We start from the raw sequence: 15,540 nt of genomic DNA on the forward strand, positions 1-15,540 counted from the left end.
TTTTGCTTATGTCCAAACATTCACCAACAAGTAATTAAAAAAATAAACTATATTTTACGCTTATTAAAAATATGAACATTAATTGAGCTCAAGTGCAAGAAAGCTAACCAATTCAGAAATTCCTGGGGCTTTTCCAGTACTGTCAGAGATACCTTTTATCTCACATGCTATTTAAAAATACAAATATCTACTAAACATTCTTTGTGATGGTGTTTTGCTCAATAGCTACAAAAAGAAAGACACAGCAAAGTAAAAGGTCCCTTTTTACTGAAAAGTTTCAGTATCTGGTCAAGAGCTTCATAGCAAGAACTTCTACTCAATCTTTTCAATTCACTATAGCTTTGCCCCCCCTCCTTTTTTTTTTTTTAAGACATACATTCCACTGTCACAGGTTTACTGTATCTTGGTAACCATCTTTTTTGAAACAATTTTAAGATGTCGTTTCTGCAATACTGTCTTGTTAAAACACACTGATGCTTCAAGGGTCCAATGAACAACTCTAATAGGCAAAGTGCTCTAATACATCACAATACAACGGCATCTTGGACACTCAATTGCCAAGATGAATTTAAAGTGCACTCCAGTGTCCCAATTCATTAGGATTGTTCAGCAGAACTTTGAGAGGGGCTGGGCTCAGTGCCTTCCTCAGTACTGCTGTCCACATCTTGTTCCATTGCTGTCTCCTCATCATCAAGACGTTGACTAGTAAAGTTATTGAGCTCCAGGAGCCCACTGGGTTCCACTACCACATTGGAGCTGGAGTGACAAGGGATGGAGTATTGAGGGATAGTCTAAAGAAAGAAAAAATGAAGTTTTAATACACAGTTTTGACAGGTGAGTTAAGGATTTGTCTGTTTAAATGAAAGAGATACTCATGCCTATTAAACAGTTGTAAGAATCCCAGAAACACTTTCCCAAAGTCAATAAATTTGTTTTCATCCTATTGTTACAATATTGCTAAATTAAATGTAGCATGAAAGGATCATTTTGCAGGATTTTTTCACTGAAGGATAAATTGAAATAATTACAATTAAAGAAAGGATAGTCTTGTGGTTAAGGCTGATGGCTGGGACTCAAAAGATCTGGGATCAATTGCCAGCTCTGCCAGACTTCTTGTGTAACTTTTGACAAGTTACTTAATCTGTTTGCTATCTGGCCCATCTGTAAAATAGGAGTAACACACTCTCGCCCGCTGTATGTTCTGTCTATTTAGACTAAGTATTTTGGGGTCGAGACTTCTGACTGTTGTATGTACAACATATTGCACAATGGGTCCCTGAAATAGGTTGGATCAATACAAAGAAAGAATAGATTTAACTGATAAAAGTACCGCAATAACAAAGGAATACAGTAAATGACTAAATCTTTTTTTGTTTTTAATTTCTAGATCGTATGGAAAATATATCTACATTTTAATTATTAAATTGATAATCAGATAGGTATTTTGATTTTGAAATGGCCCAGACATCATAACCACACCTAAATACTATGGTGATTAGCATCATATAAATATCTATGATATACTGATTATTTTACTCTACTACATCTATCTCTTAGCCCTCACTCCTCAAGAGATACAAAATCCTGAGTATTCCTAGAAAAACTACTTAGTTTCAAGGAAAATATTACAAAATAATTCAAAGCATTTGTAAACTTTATAAATAAATCAAAGTTAGCATATTTGTTTCCATCACAATTACACATTTTTCACCATAACAAGTGTATATAATATACAATAAAATCTCTAAGTCAAACACTGCATACAAACACAATGGCATTCTGTCCACTTCCCTGCAATGAGTCACTATCATAGCATCACAGAAGTGTAGGACTGGAAGGGACCTCGAGAGGTCATCTAGTCTAGTCCCCTGCACTTATGGCAGGATTAAGTATTATCTAGACCATCCCTGACAGGTGTTTGTCTAACCTGCCCTTAAAAATCTCTCGTGATGGAGATTCCACAACCTCCCTAGGCAATTTATTCCAGTGCTTAACTACCTTGACAGTTAGGAATTTTTTCCCTAATGTCCAACCTAAATTACCCTTGCCACTACGTAAGCCCATTGCTTCTTGTCCTATCCTCAGATGTTAAGGAAAACAATTTTTCTCCCTCCTTGTAACAACCTTTTATGTACTTATACTTGTGTATAATTAGGGTTCTGTAAGTGAGATTTCAGATGACTAAAATGTCAATGCTTTGACAATCCGTACTATGGAATGCTTTGACAATCCGTACTATGGAATATAATAATACGTTATGAAGTATCAAAATAAAACTAAATTTGAATAAATAAACATTTTCACATTTGTTCACTTAGGCCCTGATTCATCAAAGCACATAAGCATCTGCCTAATTTAAGGATGTACGTAGTCCTGCTGACTTCAAATCAATGAGATTTACTCATATGCATGAAGTTAATAATGTACTCAAGTGCTTTGATGAATCTGACCCTTATTTACTAATTTGCAAAAGGTCTCCCAGTCAGTTTGAATTAGTGAGATTCTACTAAATCTACTTTATGCTGAAGAAAGTTTTACACTAAAAAACAGGTAAGACTGTAAGACACTGTAAAAAGACATGGCACGAATCATACCTCCATGGTAACAGCAAAAGTTGCATGTTCAAGCATTTCAGTTAGAAGGTGATTTGGAATATCTAGCAAGTTTGGTTTGTTTCCTTAATGGGAAAGCAAAGCAGAACACTTAAAATGCTCAGGAGACAGACAGTAGGAATGCAGTGACCAGCATGTTTGAGAAACTGTATTTAACAACTTATTGCCAATTTAATAAAACAAGTGCCCAACATTTTTATATTCTTAAATCACTTACTGTTTTGGGGTAGAGGAGAACCAAAGTAAGAAAGGGAAAAAAAATACTTGAACATTGTTCAGATGCTATTAAGGCTTTAGACACGCAAACCTAGAAAATATCTGCTTTATTTCTTTACCTTTATTTGCTCTGCTCTTCTCTTACCTGGATAATAATTTCAGATGCAATCTCTTCAGCTTTCTTTTGGGATATATTCTGAATGTGTATAAACTGGTTTGTTGAAGGCACTCCTTGTGCATCCACTTTCTTCTCTGTTAAAGCAGGATCAGCAGCAGGAGGACTTGAACAGGACTCTTTGCATTTCAGTTGCTGAGAGATGGAAGTTGCCGTCATCCCTACTGCAGTCACCCTTGGCACCTGGATCCGAGGTGATGATTCTGCTTCACTAGCGAGTTTACTAGTGGACATGGCCTTGTTTGGGGGATCCACTACCATATGTTCTATGTTTGTGTCAATCTGAGCTTCCATCATAGACATTTTCAAAATGTCTGCTACTGCTGTCTTCACAGATGCCTGCATGGGTAATAGGCTTGTAACTGGCGATGCCAGTTTGGGCACAGAATTGCCGCCTGCTACCTTTGAAACAGTAGGAGGCTGTCGCCCCTCAAAAGTTATCTTTGTAACAGTGGATCCTTGAGTTATAATTGGCTGCTGCACCTGAAAATCAAATTTTTGTTGTGCATGTTACAGCTATTTTTTTATTTAAACCTAATCAATATTTATCTGGACAATATGGCACAAACAACATACTTGCTATTAGGAAGACAGTTGAAGCTCAGTGTTTTAACAAAGGAATCAGCAGTGATACGATAACATTTAATTGAAGCCTGGGGAAGGTAGTTTTTGGACTGCTAGACAATGTTTCTAGCAGAATATCACAGCAGCCTCATTTTCCTTTGGGATTTATATCCCCATGTGATGTATATTAATCCCTTCTTCTTATTTTATATATGCTTCATGGGGCAGGGGAGTAGTAGGTTTTTGGAGTTAGTTAAAATACATATATAGTATTTCATTTTCCTCAGTCTTTACATCTTCCCCTCCCAAGGAAAGTAAAATTGCTCCTCTAGGTACAATTATTTAACTGAAGGGTGATGGTGATGTAAACTACCAAGGAAGACGTACAATGGAGATCCTTGGGAGACTGCAGTGTATTCATCTTTATTTCTACAGAATTTTTTTAAAATGTTACGGGAACGGAAATCAATAATATGTTATACCCAAAAAAATAAAAGAAATTAGGGGCAAATTCCATGCACTGTTGGTTGCAGAAATTCACAAAAAACTGTCCAACAAAATTGATTTGTGAGCTCTATGGATTTTTTCCCCTATATAACAACATGTGCTTCTCTTTCCTAGTGTCAACCTTCTGATGGGGAAATTAATACCAGCGTAATGAGGAGTTCTCTCTTGCCAGGAGAAAACACGGCTACAGCAACTGGGTTGGTGTTTGGATTTTTCCTTGAACAGCGACGTTTTATTTTGCATGCTATCAATATTCTGTTACCTGGCTTGCGGGCTGTTTCTCTGAAGAGGCAGGTAGCTGCAACTGACTCTGGGGGGGTTGGGGTTGCATGTAGATTTTTTGTGCCGTTGGTGCCTGTTGCAGTTTGGGCAGCTGCTGCGTGGTTTTTACTGCAAGCACCTGTACTACAGTTTGCTGTGGCTGTGCCACTAAGGTAGGGAGTTGCCTTTCTTTGGCCATCATGTGGTGTGGGGTGTGCTGTGCATCTGGTTTGGTCTGTGCTTGCTCTTGCTGAAGTGGGGTTAGCTTTTGATGCCGGATAGAAAGCTGGGGCATTTGTGGGAGTTTGTGCTGGATCTGATCAGCCTGCAGGTGGATGGTTTGCTTTTGTTTAGTCTGGAAGCACTGCAGCGTTTTCACTTGCAGTTGAGTCTGTTCCAGCTGTGGTTGACTCAGTTTCTGCTGTTTTTGTGCCTGTGACTGCGTCAGGGCAGATCTGTAAAATAGACCAGTCTGAGGATCTAGGGTATCCATCTCTTCCACTTCTCCTTCCTCAGTTCCAAGTTGTTCACTGTGTTTGGTAAATGCAGTGTGGCTGCTTAAAGCCTTAATAAAAAAAGTTACAAATGAAAAAGTAATGAGACATCATCTAATTTACTGCAGAATACACAAATCTAGTGACATTACAGAATATTTAAACTGAACTGTTTTAAAAGCAGAATAGGTCACAGGATTTCAGGCATACAACTCATGTATAAAAGCAGAAATATCCTAAGATGCTGAGTTCCCAAAGCCATAGCACTTCAATGGCTATTTCCATACCATAACAAACTAAGCCCTGGTGTGCCACCCACTACCTGCCTTTTAACTGTAGATGTCTTGCCCTCAGTGGAGCTTAGGTTGCTCTTACATTTGAAAGATTAAGATTCAGATCACCTCAAACTCCATGATGTCTGAATGGGAAATGGAAGGGATTGGCTGATCCAACAGAGATCTTAGGTTGGTGAATAGATGGTTCCTAGCTTTAACAAGAACCTATTATCTTAAGAGATTTTGATTCTGTTTCCTAACACTGTCTCCTCGGATGCTTCTTGGTGACTTCTTCTACACCACTTTTTACACCTGGAACCTGCCCCATTTCCCATGCACCAAAGCATAATCTCTCCCTCCTTTTCAGACCCAGTTCTTCCTGGGTTGATTTCCTCACCACTGCCATGTCTGTACCGTAATACGCATCAAAACTACTGTCCCATATATCATGTTTGAGTTGGACTAAGTTCCTTAGGGGGCAAGAACACTGTCTTATTACACAATCCTAAATAATAACTAAGTAGCCTCATTCAGCAAAATTCTACCTCTACAGATGCTCTCTACAGAGGCTTTACAACAGACCTTATCTAAATATGAACTATATAGAAAGTGAATGGTGTACATTTACCCAGGGGACCTCACAAAACTAGAGTAGCTTTATTTTTGTTACTGCTGACAGATAACAGAAATGCTAATTCTTGAATTAAATAAGAAAATTAAACTATTTAAACAAGAACACACCAGAGGCTACTTCCTCTGCTTTTTACTGGGTTGTCCCTTTCACTTGGGCTGTTCACCACACATTTTAAAGCAGTCTCACAGTTGTGACTTCGCAAGTTGAGAATTTGCCAGAGGCCTCTGCAGTTTGGCACCTTACAAAGCCAAGCTCCAAATCAAAGGCATCCTGCTTCTTTATTGTCTCCAATTCTACTCCTTTTCCTTCCTCTGCTTCAAGACTAAGGTCTTGTCTATACTACAGAGTTTTGTCAACAAAAGTTATGCCGCTTTAATTAAACCACTGTTGTATGTCCACACTGTGCTCCTTGTGTTGGCAGAGCGCATCCACACCAGCAGCTCTCACATCGACAGAGAGAGAAGAGCACTGTGGATAGCTATCCCACTGTGCAACTGGCCACAGGATGCTTTGGGAAGGGTTTGCAATGCCTCGTGGGGCAGGCACAGCATCATGTGATGCAGGTTTCTCAACCCCATCATTCCATGGGCATCCTACTAGATTGCCAGCTGCTTTTCAACTGAAGTGTGGGTGTGTGTCGGGGGAGAGAGAGAGAGTGTGTGAGTGTGGTGGGGAAGTGTGTATGTGAGAGAGACAGAGTGCGTGTGGTGGGAGAGTGAGTGTGTCAGCATGCAGTCTCCAAGTTCAGACAGCGGCTGGAAACATCCAGTCCTGAGGCACAGGGAGGGGGACACCGCTGACATCAGCCCCCACCTCCCTCCCCGCCTCTGCACAGCACTGCAGTCTCACACACACACACCCTTCCCTGCCTGCCGCTGTGTTCCTAGTGCTGGGGGAGAGCAGAACTCCATGTTAATCATTTGCTTTTGCTGCCGGCATGCTCAGAACTTCCCGGAACTTTGAAAGGGGAGAGCCGCATGCCTGTGTAGTTGGAATGCAGGGCAGCCAAGTTCAAAACAGCAAGCAGAGGCGTCATGGCAGGCATTGTGGGATACTGGGAGAGGCCAGTTATGGCGACATAACGAACAGCAGCGTCTACACTGACGCTTTGTCACTTTAACTTTGCTGCAAAAAGCTCTGTCTCTTGTTGAGGTGGTTTTATTTTGTCAGCAAAACAGGAGAGTTTTTCTGCCTTTTGCTGACAAAACTCTGTAGTGTAGACAAGGCCTAACATAGAATCTTTAGGGCCCTTCCCCCTTTCATTACTGGGTACGAGACAGGCAAGTCCTACACCGCTGTCAAGTGAACCCCACACAAATGGGGAGGGATCATGTAGGCAGCAACATCCTTTCAAAATGGCCAATAGCAAACATGTAGCATATATAAAACAACCCCTCCACTTACTAGACAAGGTACATGAGGTAATACCTTACTGGACCAACTTCTGTTGGTTAAAGGTACAAGCTTTCAAGATAAAAGATATTACCTCACCTACCTTGTCCCATGTCCTGGGACCAACATGGCTACATCAACACTGCAATCAATTATGGAAGATATTCTTAGATAGTCTTTTTTTTTGTCCCACGCTCAAGGAACAGCAACTCACAATGGGCCAAATTCTGTTCTTATGCTTGGGCTTCCACTGACACAAACCAACATGACATGTGCATTCAAATCAAAACCTGGCCCTATATAATTCACATTGTCTACTTATGTTCACAGAGTGTTTGGAAAAGAAAAGGTACAACCTGCTGCATGATATGGGTAATTGCGCCTGTGGAAGATGCAGGGATAGATTTCACCACAACAGAAGTCTGTGTTGCTGTCTGCGACTGAGCCACATGCTGCAGCAGAGTCCTCTGGGGCTGGGATGACTGCTGGTGGGGCTGAGACCGATGACTGACTGAAAGTAAAGAGGTCAATGGCACTTCCCCAGAACTAACTGTAGTAGCTGAAGCTACTTGCTTTGTTGTTTTACCTTCAAGTGAAAGCAAATATGGATGAAATAAAAATCTGAGTATGAAATAAGTCCTTTACTGTATGCTAGCTTCAATCTTAAAGTGTAGATCTACTCTGAGAAGGATCTTAAAAATAGTATCATGGAGTCTGGTGTTTGTCTGAGCAAGTGTGTGCTCAGTTTTAAAATGTCCCTCGCCTCCCAAATGCTAGTCCTGCAAACTGAATTTGTACTCAGAGTCTCAAGCTGGGTTCTTTCATACATCATCAGTATGGACCATTCTGAAGTCCGAATTATGCTGTTACATTTTTGCAACTCCATTGAAGGCAATGCGGTTGCACAGACATAACTGAAAATGCCAAGATGTGATTACAGAAAGAAGGAGAGAACTTTAGGACTCTCAAACCTTACATTAAATGTACAGGGCTGGCAATTAGAAAGTGTTTACGTGTAAAGAACTTGAACAAATTTGCTCAGAAGTCAATGAGACAACAAACATGGACCCATCATACCTCTTTTTAGAGTCACTTATCAGAGTAGAACCACATCAACTTTGGGGCTATAGTTTTGGCTCCATAACTAACAAGATGGGTGGGCAGAGTGAAATAGTCCTAAAGTCAGATAATGATTTATTCTATTATCTAACAAAGCAGTCAACAGCATAAGACAACAGCATCAATGGAGAACCCAAATTAGCTTATACCAACTCATACCATTAAGTAGATATTTGCTTTAATTAGCTTATTCCTAAATGCATCAGGTACTGGAAAACATGGTATGGTACTGGATGGCTCAGAGGAATATGATTATATCCAGATGAAACTGACAGTGACTAGTAGTCATTCTTTTCTGGGTAGTTAGAAGGGAGGCCAAAGTTTTGATGAATATGGAAACTTAACTTGCCACTCCTAGAGGGGGTTGGATAAAGTCAGCATTGCCTTTCATGCTGTACCAGCTATTAGTGGATATCCCCAACAGTTTCTACAGAATTTAAAACTTCATTTAAAAATAAAGTTTCTAACCTATATGGTTGTGAAGAAATTCTTCCGAATGTGAACCAATACAGAGTTGTCTTCCTGAGTCTGCAGACAGACAAAAAATGATAATACTAAGAGGTGTGAACTCCCCCATTCAATTCAATGGGTGTTAATACTGAAGCCCAGCAGCTATTTAAATTTATTTAAAATGTACCTAAACCTTTGCTCTAGGTCCATGTATAAAAATTCACAACATATAAATGTCAATATAGTACATTATTTCACTGCTTATCATATTAGCAGAAAATCCACCTATTCTGGGATTAGTGGCATACTTTTTTGTTTCATATACACATTCAATGACCCCCGTTCCTTAAATTCAAGTGGGAAGGAACTGAAGAAGTAACTGTAGTTGTATGCTGTTACGAAGGCTGCTGCTGTCCAACCCATGGTTGGTTGCATTTAATTGGTGGGAAAAGCAAATGACCCCTACCATGCACATTCCCTGTAATTCTGTAAATAACTTTGAGCTCTGTAAAAAAAACAACCAGTTTTAAGTTACTGATTATTGTAAGTTCAGGGAAGCGTTCATTGCTGTTGTCTGGTATCCTGGATCTATAGATAAAGAGGATTTCAAACTACACGAATATTGAACGGGCATCTTTTCTAAGTACTGATTTAAAATATATGTATAATTCAACTTGACTTTTCCAGTAGATCTTGGAGGAAACTGGAGACTCGAATACAAGGTACAACACACAGTGTATGGTGATGTCAGGGAATATGACTGATCTTCAGATAACTGGTGATCAGTTTAATAATGTTATCATGTACGCTTACTTGTTATTAAATACTTATCATACTACTTGTTATCCAAACAACATTTTAATATTAAGTCAATGCTTTCCCACCAGGGATCCATGGGAGTTATGACTCTCTCACTCAGAATTGAAGCCAGATACAGTAGGCAGTATATATATAAAAAAAAAAGTCCCATCCAACTTAAATCTGGATAGCAGGGGGCGAAAGTGGAGGGGAAAATGAAAAATGGAAATACCAGATTAGACGTTAACAAATACTAAAAACACTGAAATCATATTTTAAATATATTTTAATATAAACAAGCTTTATCCTGTATTTAAACAGACATTTTCACCACAGTTAAAACTTAATTGGGAAATGCAAAATGCAAGCATGTAGAGTATTAATTCAAATGCTGAATTTAAGAAGCTAAACATGCTAACCCTTTCACACTGAATTTATTAAATGGTGCAAATGTCTAGGGGCAGATGAGTGTTCCAGTTTGTGGGAGATATAGTTTAATTAGACACATGTCCAGAGAAAAACACTGAAGGATTGAGGCAACATGAGGACTAGAAAGATGTTTTAGACAGAGAGTAGGTCAGTTAAGGTTAGGGAAAGCTGAATCCCAATAATAAGTGTGATGTGCCAGTTTGAAGCATTAATTTGGCACTGTAAAATGAATATAGAAAACGTTATTAGCCCAAACACAAAATGTACTTGCCCACTATATCATAAGGATGGCAATTATAATGGAAAATGCCCAACTGGCCAAAAAAAGGCTACCTGCTCAGTACCGGTAAGTGAGTTGAATTCCACAAAGTTGGGTGAACTAATTCTGCAAGAAGTCTTTTATCCTTTCACAACAGATAAGTCATATAATGAGAATCCCGAGCTTCATTTTCTACCTTTCCTTCCCAAGAGTTTGCCCCAAAGACATCAACAGGGGCACTTTGCCCTTTTACCACAAGCTCAGAGTATGTTTAAATTATTTAACTTGAAACAATGACCTTTTGTTTCATTTTACACCAGAAACAGATAGATGCACATTCTCTGACCTACCAACGAAGAGCAGAAGCATCCCATGCCCCTTAATATGTCCTCAAAGTAGGGGAAGAAGACTAGCATGAATTTCCTTTACAGAAATACTATGAGGAAAGGAAGACAGAAAATACTGTTCCCCTCCCCCCCACCATATGCAACAATAAAACAACAACAACAAAAAGGCTTTCCACTGAAAACCAGCCATCCTAATTCTAGTATTCATAGTATGTTTTTGTAGCCACTTACCAGTTGTGATATATTCAGCAACTAATTCTGATTCTACCACAGCAATGGAAGGGCTTTCTGGAGAATGCCTCTTCTCCTGAGTCATCTGAATAGGAACTGCCATTTGGCTCAGGTCAATGGTAGGTTGTCTTGGTTTTGATTCTAACTTCTCCTTCACTGCTTAAAGATATTTGGGCGGAGGGGGTGAGGGGAGAGAATGCACCTTTTAGTAAAATAGACTCCAACTGAAGTTAAATACACAGAATGATAAGAGAATCAAACCGCCCCAAGAAAGTGGGACATAATCAAGATATACTGTACTTCCAAACTGAACACTTGCAAGAGCAAAAATACTGAATTTTCATCTAATAAACAATGCAATTGGCTAACATGATTCAAAGTGATCCCAAACACCCACACACCTGTTGTCTGCTGAAGTTCCAGCAGTGCTTTTATTGTAGAAGTAGCTGATTGCGATTCATTGGATACATCTTGATAAATTATTGTGGGGCTGGTGTCCACAGCAATTTCATGTTCTGACCAGTCCTGACTTCTAGACGCAATCACGTGAACGACAGGCTGGGAATCTGTTACACAGAAGAATGAGGACAAATCAAATCAACCAACTGCAACATTTTTATTCAGTGTTTATTACAAGTGGAGCTGGTAGCAACACCTATTGTTAAGGTTGCCTAAATTTCCATTATAAAATATTATTTTCAGTTGCTTTTAACTTTGCCAAATTTTAACCATTCAAACTGAAGTTTTTCTGAGTGTCTGCCTCAAGCTGACTTTTTTTGGAAAATTTCAGCTGTTCAGATATTCAAGTTATTCAGTATTCAAATATTGAACAAAACAAGCCTTAATTTCTTTAAATTTGATCACATTAAGTTCCTTGAAAACCAGGAGTTCCCAAAAAACACTATCAATGTGGAAGGAAAAGTTACTCACCTTGTGCAGTAACTGGAGCTCTTGGAGATGTGTCCCCCTGTGGGCGCTTCACTTTGGGTGCCCGTGTGTCCTGCACCTTTGATTGAAGATTTTTGGAACAGTGCCTGTTTGCTCTGTGTACGTGCCCCACACATCCTAGTACCCTGTGCTGAGGCTATATGGCGAACCACTTTCAATTCCTTTTCCACCAAAGTCCCCCAAAGGAGATTCTGAAGCAGAGGTGGAGATGGGCAAGTAGTGGAGCACCCACAGGGAGACACGTCTCAAAGAACTCCAGTTACTGCACAACGTGAGTAACCTTTCCTTTTTTGAGTAGTGTCCCTGTGGATGCTTGACCTCAGGTGACACCTAGGGAGTATCCCCTAAGGAGGCAGGAGATTCGGAGCAGAGTCCAATATAGGAGAGAGAACTGCATTGCCTACAACAGCATCTGACCTTGCAGCAGGCACCAAGGCATAGTGATTAGAAGTATGAACAGAGGATTACATTGTCGCTCTACTGATGTATACAATTGGTACATCCTTAAGTTAGGTTATAAATGCAGATAGTACATTCCACAGGAGCACTATCAGTCTCACAGGGGGCTGAACATGAGTTCGATCATAACAGATCTTAATACATTCAGAGATCCACTTTGATAACCTGTTTTGAAATTACCAAACCCTTGTTTCTGTCTGCGATGGATACAAATAGTCTAGCAGATCTTCTAAAAGGTTTGATCCTATCTAGGTAAAAAGCTAATGCCCTCCTCTCATCTAGGGTATGGAATATGGCTGTTTCATTAGACCAATGTGGTTTTGGGACAAAACATGACCTTAGTTAAAAATCTTGGATAGGCCCATAGTGATAATTTCTCTCTGGTGAACACCATAAATAGAGAGGGTCTGCCATTAACATTCCCAATTCTCCAACCCTTCAGGCAGAAGTGATAGCCACCAGAAAGGCTGTCTTCATTGATAAATCTAATAAAGAACATATAGCCAGTGGCTCAAAAGGATGCTTTTAAAAGGCAATTAAGGACTAGGTTTAGGTCCCAGCTAGGCACAGAATCTCTTATTTGTTGGGAGAGATTTGACAAACCTCTGGCTGGGTGAGCAAAGAGCAAAAAGCCCTCTATGGGTGTGTGAAAAGCTGTTGTTGACACTAAAGGTATCCTAATGGAGTTCACAGAAAGACCCAATGTTTTCAATTCCAACAGGTAATCCTGTGCTAGCGGCAGCAGCGTCCTGAGCCCTGGGCCCTTTTAAATCGCCGGCCCTAGAGCAACTGCTCCCTTTGGGCCCCCCCCCCCCCCCCGGCCCATTGGCGGCTGCGAGGGGGGGGGCAAAAGGGGCAGGGACATTAAATGAAACTGTGATGCCTCCACCACATTCTATGGCCAATGACTTCAGGCAGTTTCAAGAACTGATGAAGCAAATTGCTGACCTGTTACACATTCCCTTAGAGGAGGTTCAGGAGTCCAACTATAAACTCCTAGATATTTTACACACCTCCACATCTATGAACATTCCCATTCTGGTCAAGGAAGCTCTTATGGAGCCTGCTAAGACTTGTTTGGCAAACCCCAGCTACTGCACCACCTACCTGCAGAAGTATGGATAATAAGTATTCTGTCCCTGCCAGAGAATCAGAGCTTCTATTTTCTCACTCATCTCAAAATTCCCTGGTAGTGAAGGCTGTTAATGAGTGTGGTAGACAGCAGAGCTCAAAGTCCACCCCGTACAGTAAGGACCACAAGAGGCTCAGTCTTTTTAGTCCCAATATTAGTAAGAGGTGTCACCTCTTTACCACCCTTCTTGCTCCTCAAAGGTCTCCTCCTTTGGCATAGATGGTGATAGAGGACGTTGAGAAGAATGGGCCCTTCTCTGCTCCCTCCAGCGGTATGGAGACGTAATTGAAAATTGTCAACAGAATGCCTACAGGCCTCAGCAAGACCACTGAGAGGGGCCAAATGGCATAGATAGAGGCATTCATCTGTGTTCCCGCCATGGGTGTATCATTTGAGATCTATCCTCATGAAATAGGTCAGTGTAGGAGGGAGAGCGATGTGACCTAGAATACCCAGGGGAACCCTAGACCAATATTTGAGAGTCTGAGGAGTGCTCTTCCACATGCTCCAAGGGAAAGGGTGGGGCGGGGAATAGTTGTTCTGCCTGCGAAGTAGGCAAGAGTGCATATGGTACTCTAGTAGACAGAGGGGTCTGTGACTGAGAGAGTCTTGAAGCTGATAAACCCCCAGCACTCGTTAACAGAGGAGACTCTGGCTCCAAAGATGTTATCAGGTCTTCAGGGTACCTAAATTTTTGCAGGACCAAAGGTATCATAGACTGGGTCGAGCGAGAACCTGTGAAGGATGGCTTCAGTACCGATACAGTTGGTACCAAGTGCTTGGCATGGGACTGAATAGACTCAATCTGTAAACAGAAAGTATATGAGCAGTCTTTGGTACCACTGACTTTCTAGTGTTATTCGGGGATGGGCTTAGCCTTTTTTCAACTGCATCTCTGCCACTCTAGGAACTCAGTACTGACTTTGGCTTAGATGATTGACTCCTCTTCACCTTTGTAGTAAAGACGCTCCCCAGGTTACGCAAATCCGGAATGGAACTCCTGCGTAAGTCGGGGAGCGTCTGTAGTGGCATCACTGCATAGAACTCCCCTTGGGACCTGAGGTCTCCATAGTCATCTTGTGTGTTGGTGACAGATTTTCTTGGAGATTTATGCCTTGCCTCCTTTTGCTTAGAGGCAGATATTGAGATTAATCTCCGTTGACCAAGATCTTGATGTGGACGCTGCACTAGTGGTACATCAGGAGGTCTATGTACATAGGTTCCTCCACCCCCTGGATCCGAAGCTGATCATAAAGCTGGCTCCATTATCAGGAGCTTAAAGTTGATTTCCCAATTTTTTGGGGCTCTACCACTGAAGGAAGTGCAGATCTTACACTTACTGGAGACATGAGCACCACCCAGACAGTGGAGGCACTGGGAATGCCAAGACACTGACTGGAGTAGCCTCACGGCAGGATAGGCACCTTTTGAATCCCTGGGAGCCCAGCATTCTTGAGCAAATAAACAAAAACTGATCCCCTATGAAGGGGAAACATCTTAACATCTAACTATATCTATGAATAACTTGGCGCAGGGGTTGGTTTTTTTCTTTTTTTCAGTGAAAGGAAAAGGGGAATATCTGTTCCAACAACTAAAAACACTAAAAGGTCACAGACTATATGCTAACTAGCTAATTGTTGAATACTAGAGAGAACAAGCACAGGTAAACGCCATCTCATGTTGATTGTGGTTAAGAAGGAACTGAGGGACAGTTTGCCTGTGCAGCCTCTTCTAGCCTCGGCGTGGAGCATAAACACGTGTGAGGTGCCCGGGCGGGCCCGATGGGAACAACCACCAAAAATCTCCAATCTAAGGCACAGGGCGCAGGTGCACCTGAAGTGGAAAGCCCACAGGGACACTACTCGAAGAACAAGTTTTTAAAAGTTACATTGAAGGGATGAATGGAAGAGGAGGGCGGCTAGGTATATGAAAAAGATAAAAGGTGTTTGCAGATAAAAACTGACCATTTTGCCTTTGTCTAAAGGACATGTTTAAAAATACTTGTGTATATAGTCTCTTAATGAGTGCGCAAATCTCCTAATGTTACAATGGATGCCACTGCCCAGGTTAGCTGGGGATCAAAGGAAGACCTGAACAGTATGATTTTTTTTTAAAAAGTAAATTATTTTATATTTAGGGAACTGATGATTTTGAGGTGAAAAGTAAAACATTTCTGATTAATACTACATACTTCTCCAGAATATGTCATCAACAAATCTCAAAGTGCTTTCAGAAGTT

General features: G+C 40.8%; 1 protein-coding gene across 1 annotated transcript in view; it reads right to left on the reverse strand.

The window, feature by feature from the left end:
* Window positions 1-373: 373 nt before the first annotated feature.
* EMSY (EMSY transcriptional repressor, BRCA2 interacting) overlaps window positions 374-15,540 on the reverse strand; it is a 50,915-nt gene continuing 35,748 nt past the window's right edge. The window contains exons 15-20 of the mRNA XM_065407417.1: window positions 11,165-11,329; window positions 10,764-10,919; window positions 7,487-7,689; window positions 4,337-4,900; window positions 2,974-3,486; window positions 374-791 (exon numbers count right to left, since the gene is read on the reverse strand). Of these exons, the coding sequence (XP_065263489.1) occupies window positions 597-791; window positions 2,974-3,486; window positions 4,337-4,900; window positions 7,487-7,689; window positions 10,764-10,919; window positions 11,165-11,329 (1,796 nt within the window). The 3' untranslated portion in view covers window positions 374-596. The remainder of the gene's footprint in view (window positions 792-2,973; window positions 3,487-4,336; window positions 4,901-7,486; window positions 7,690-10,763; window positions 10,920-11,164; window positions 11,330-15,540) is intronic.

Source organism: Emys orbicularis, chromosome 1 (genome assembly GCF_028017835.1).
Source record: "Emys orbicularis isolate rEmyOrb1 chromosome 1, rEmyOrb1.hap1, whole genome shotgun sequence".
Lineage (NCBI taxonomy): Eukaryota > Metazoa > Chordata > Testudines > Emydidae > Emys > Emys orbicularis.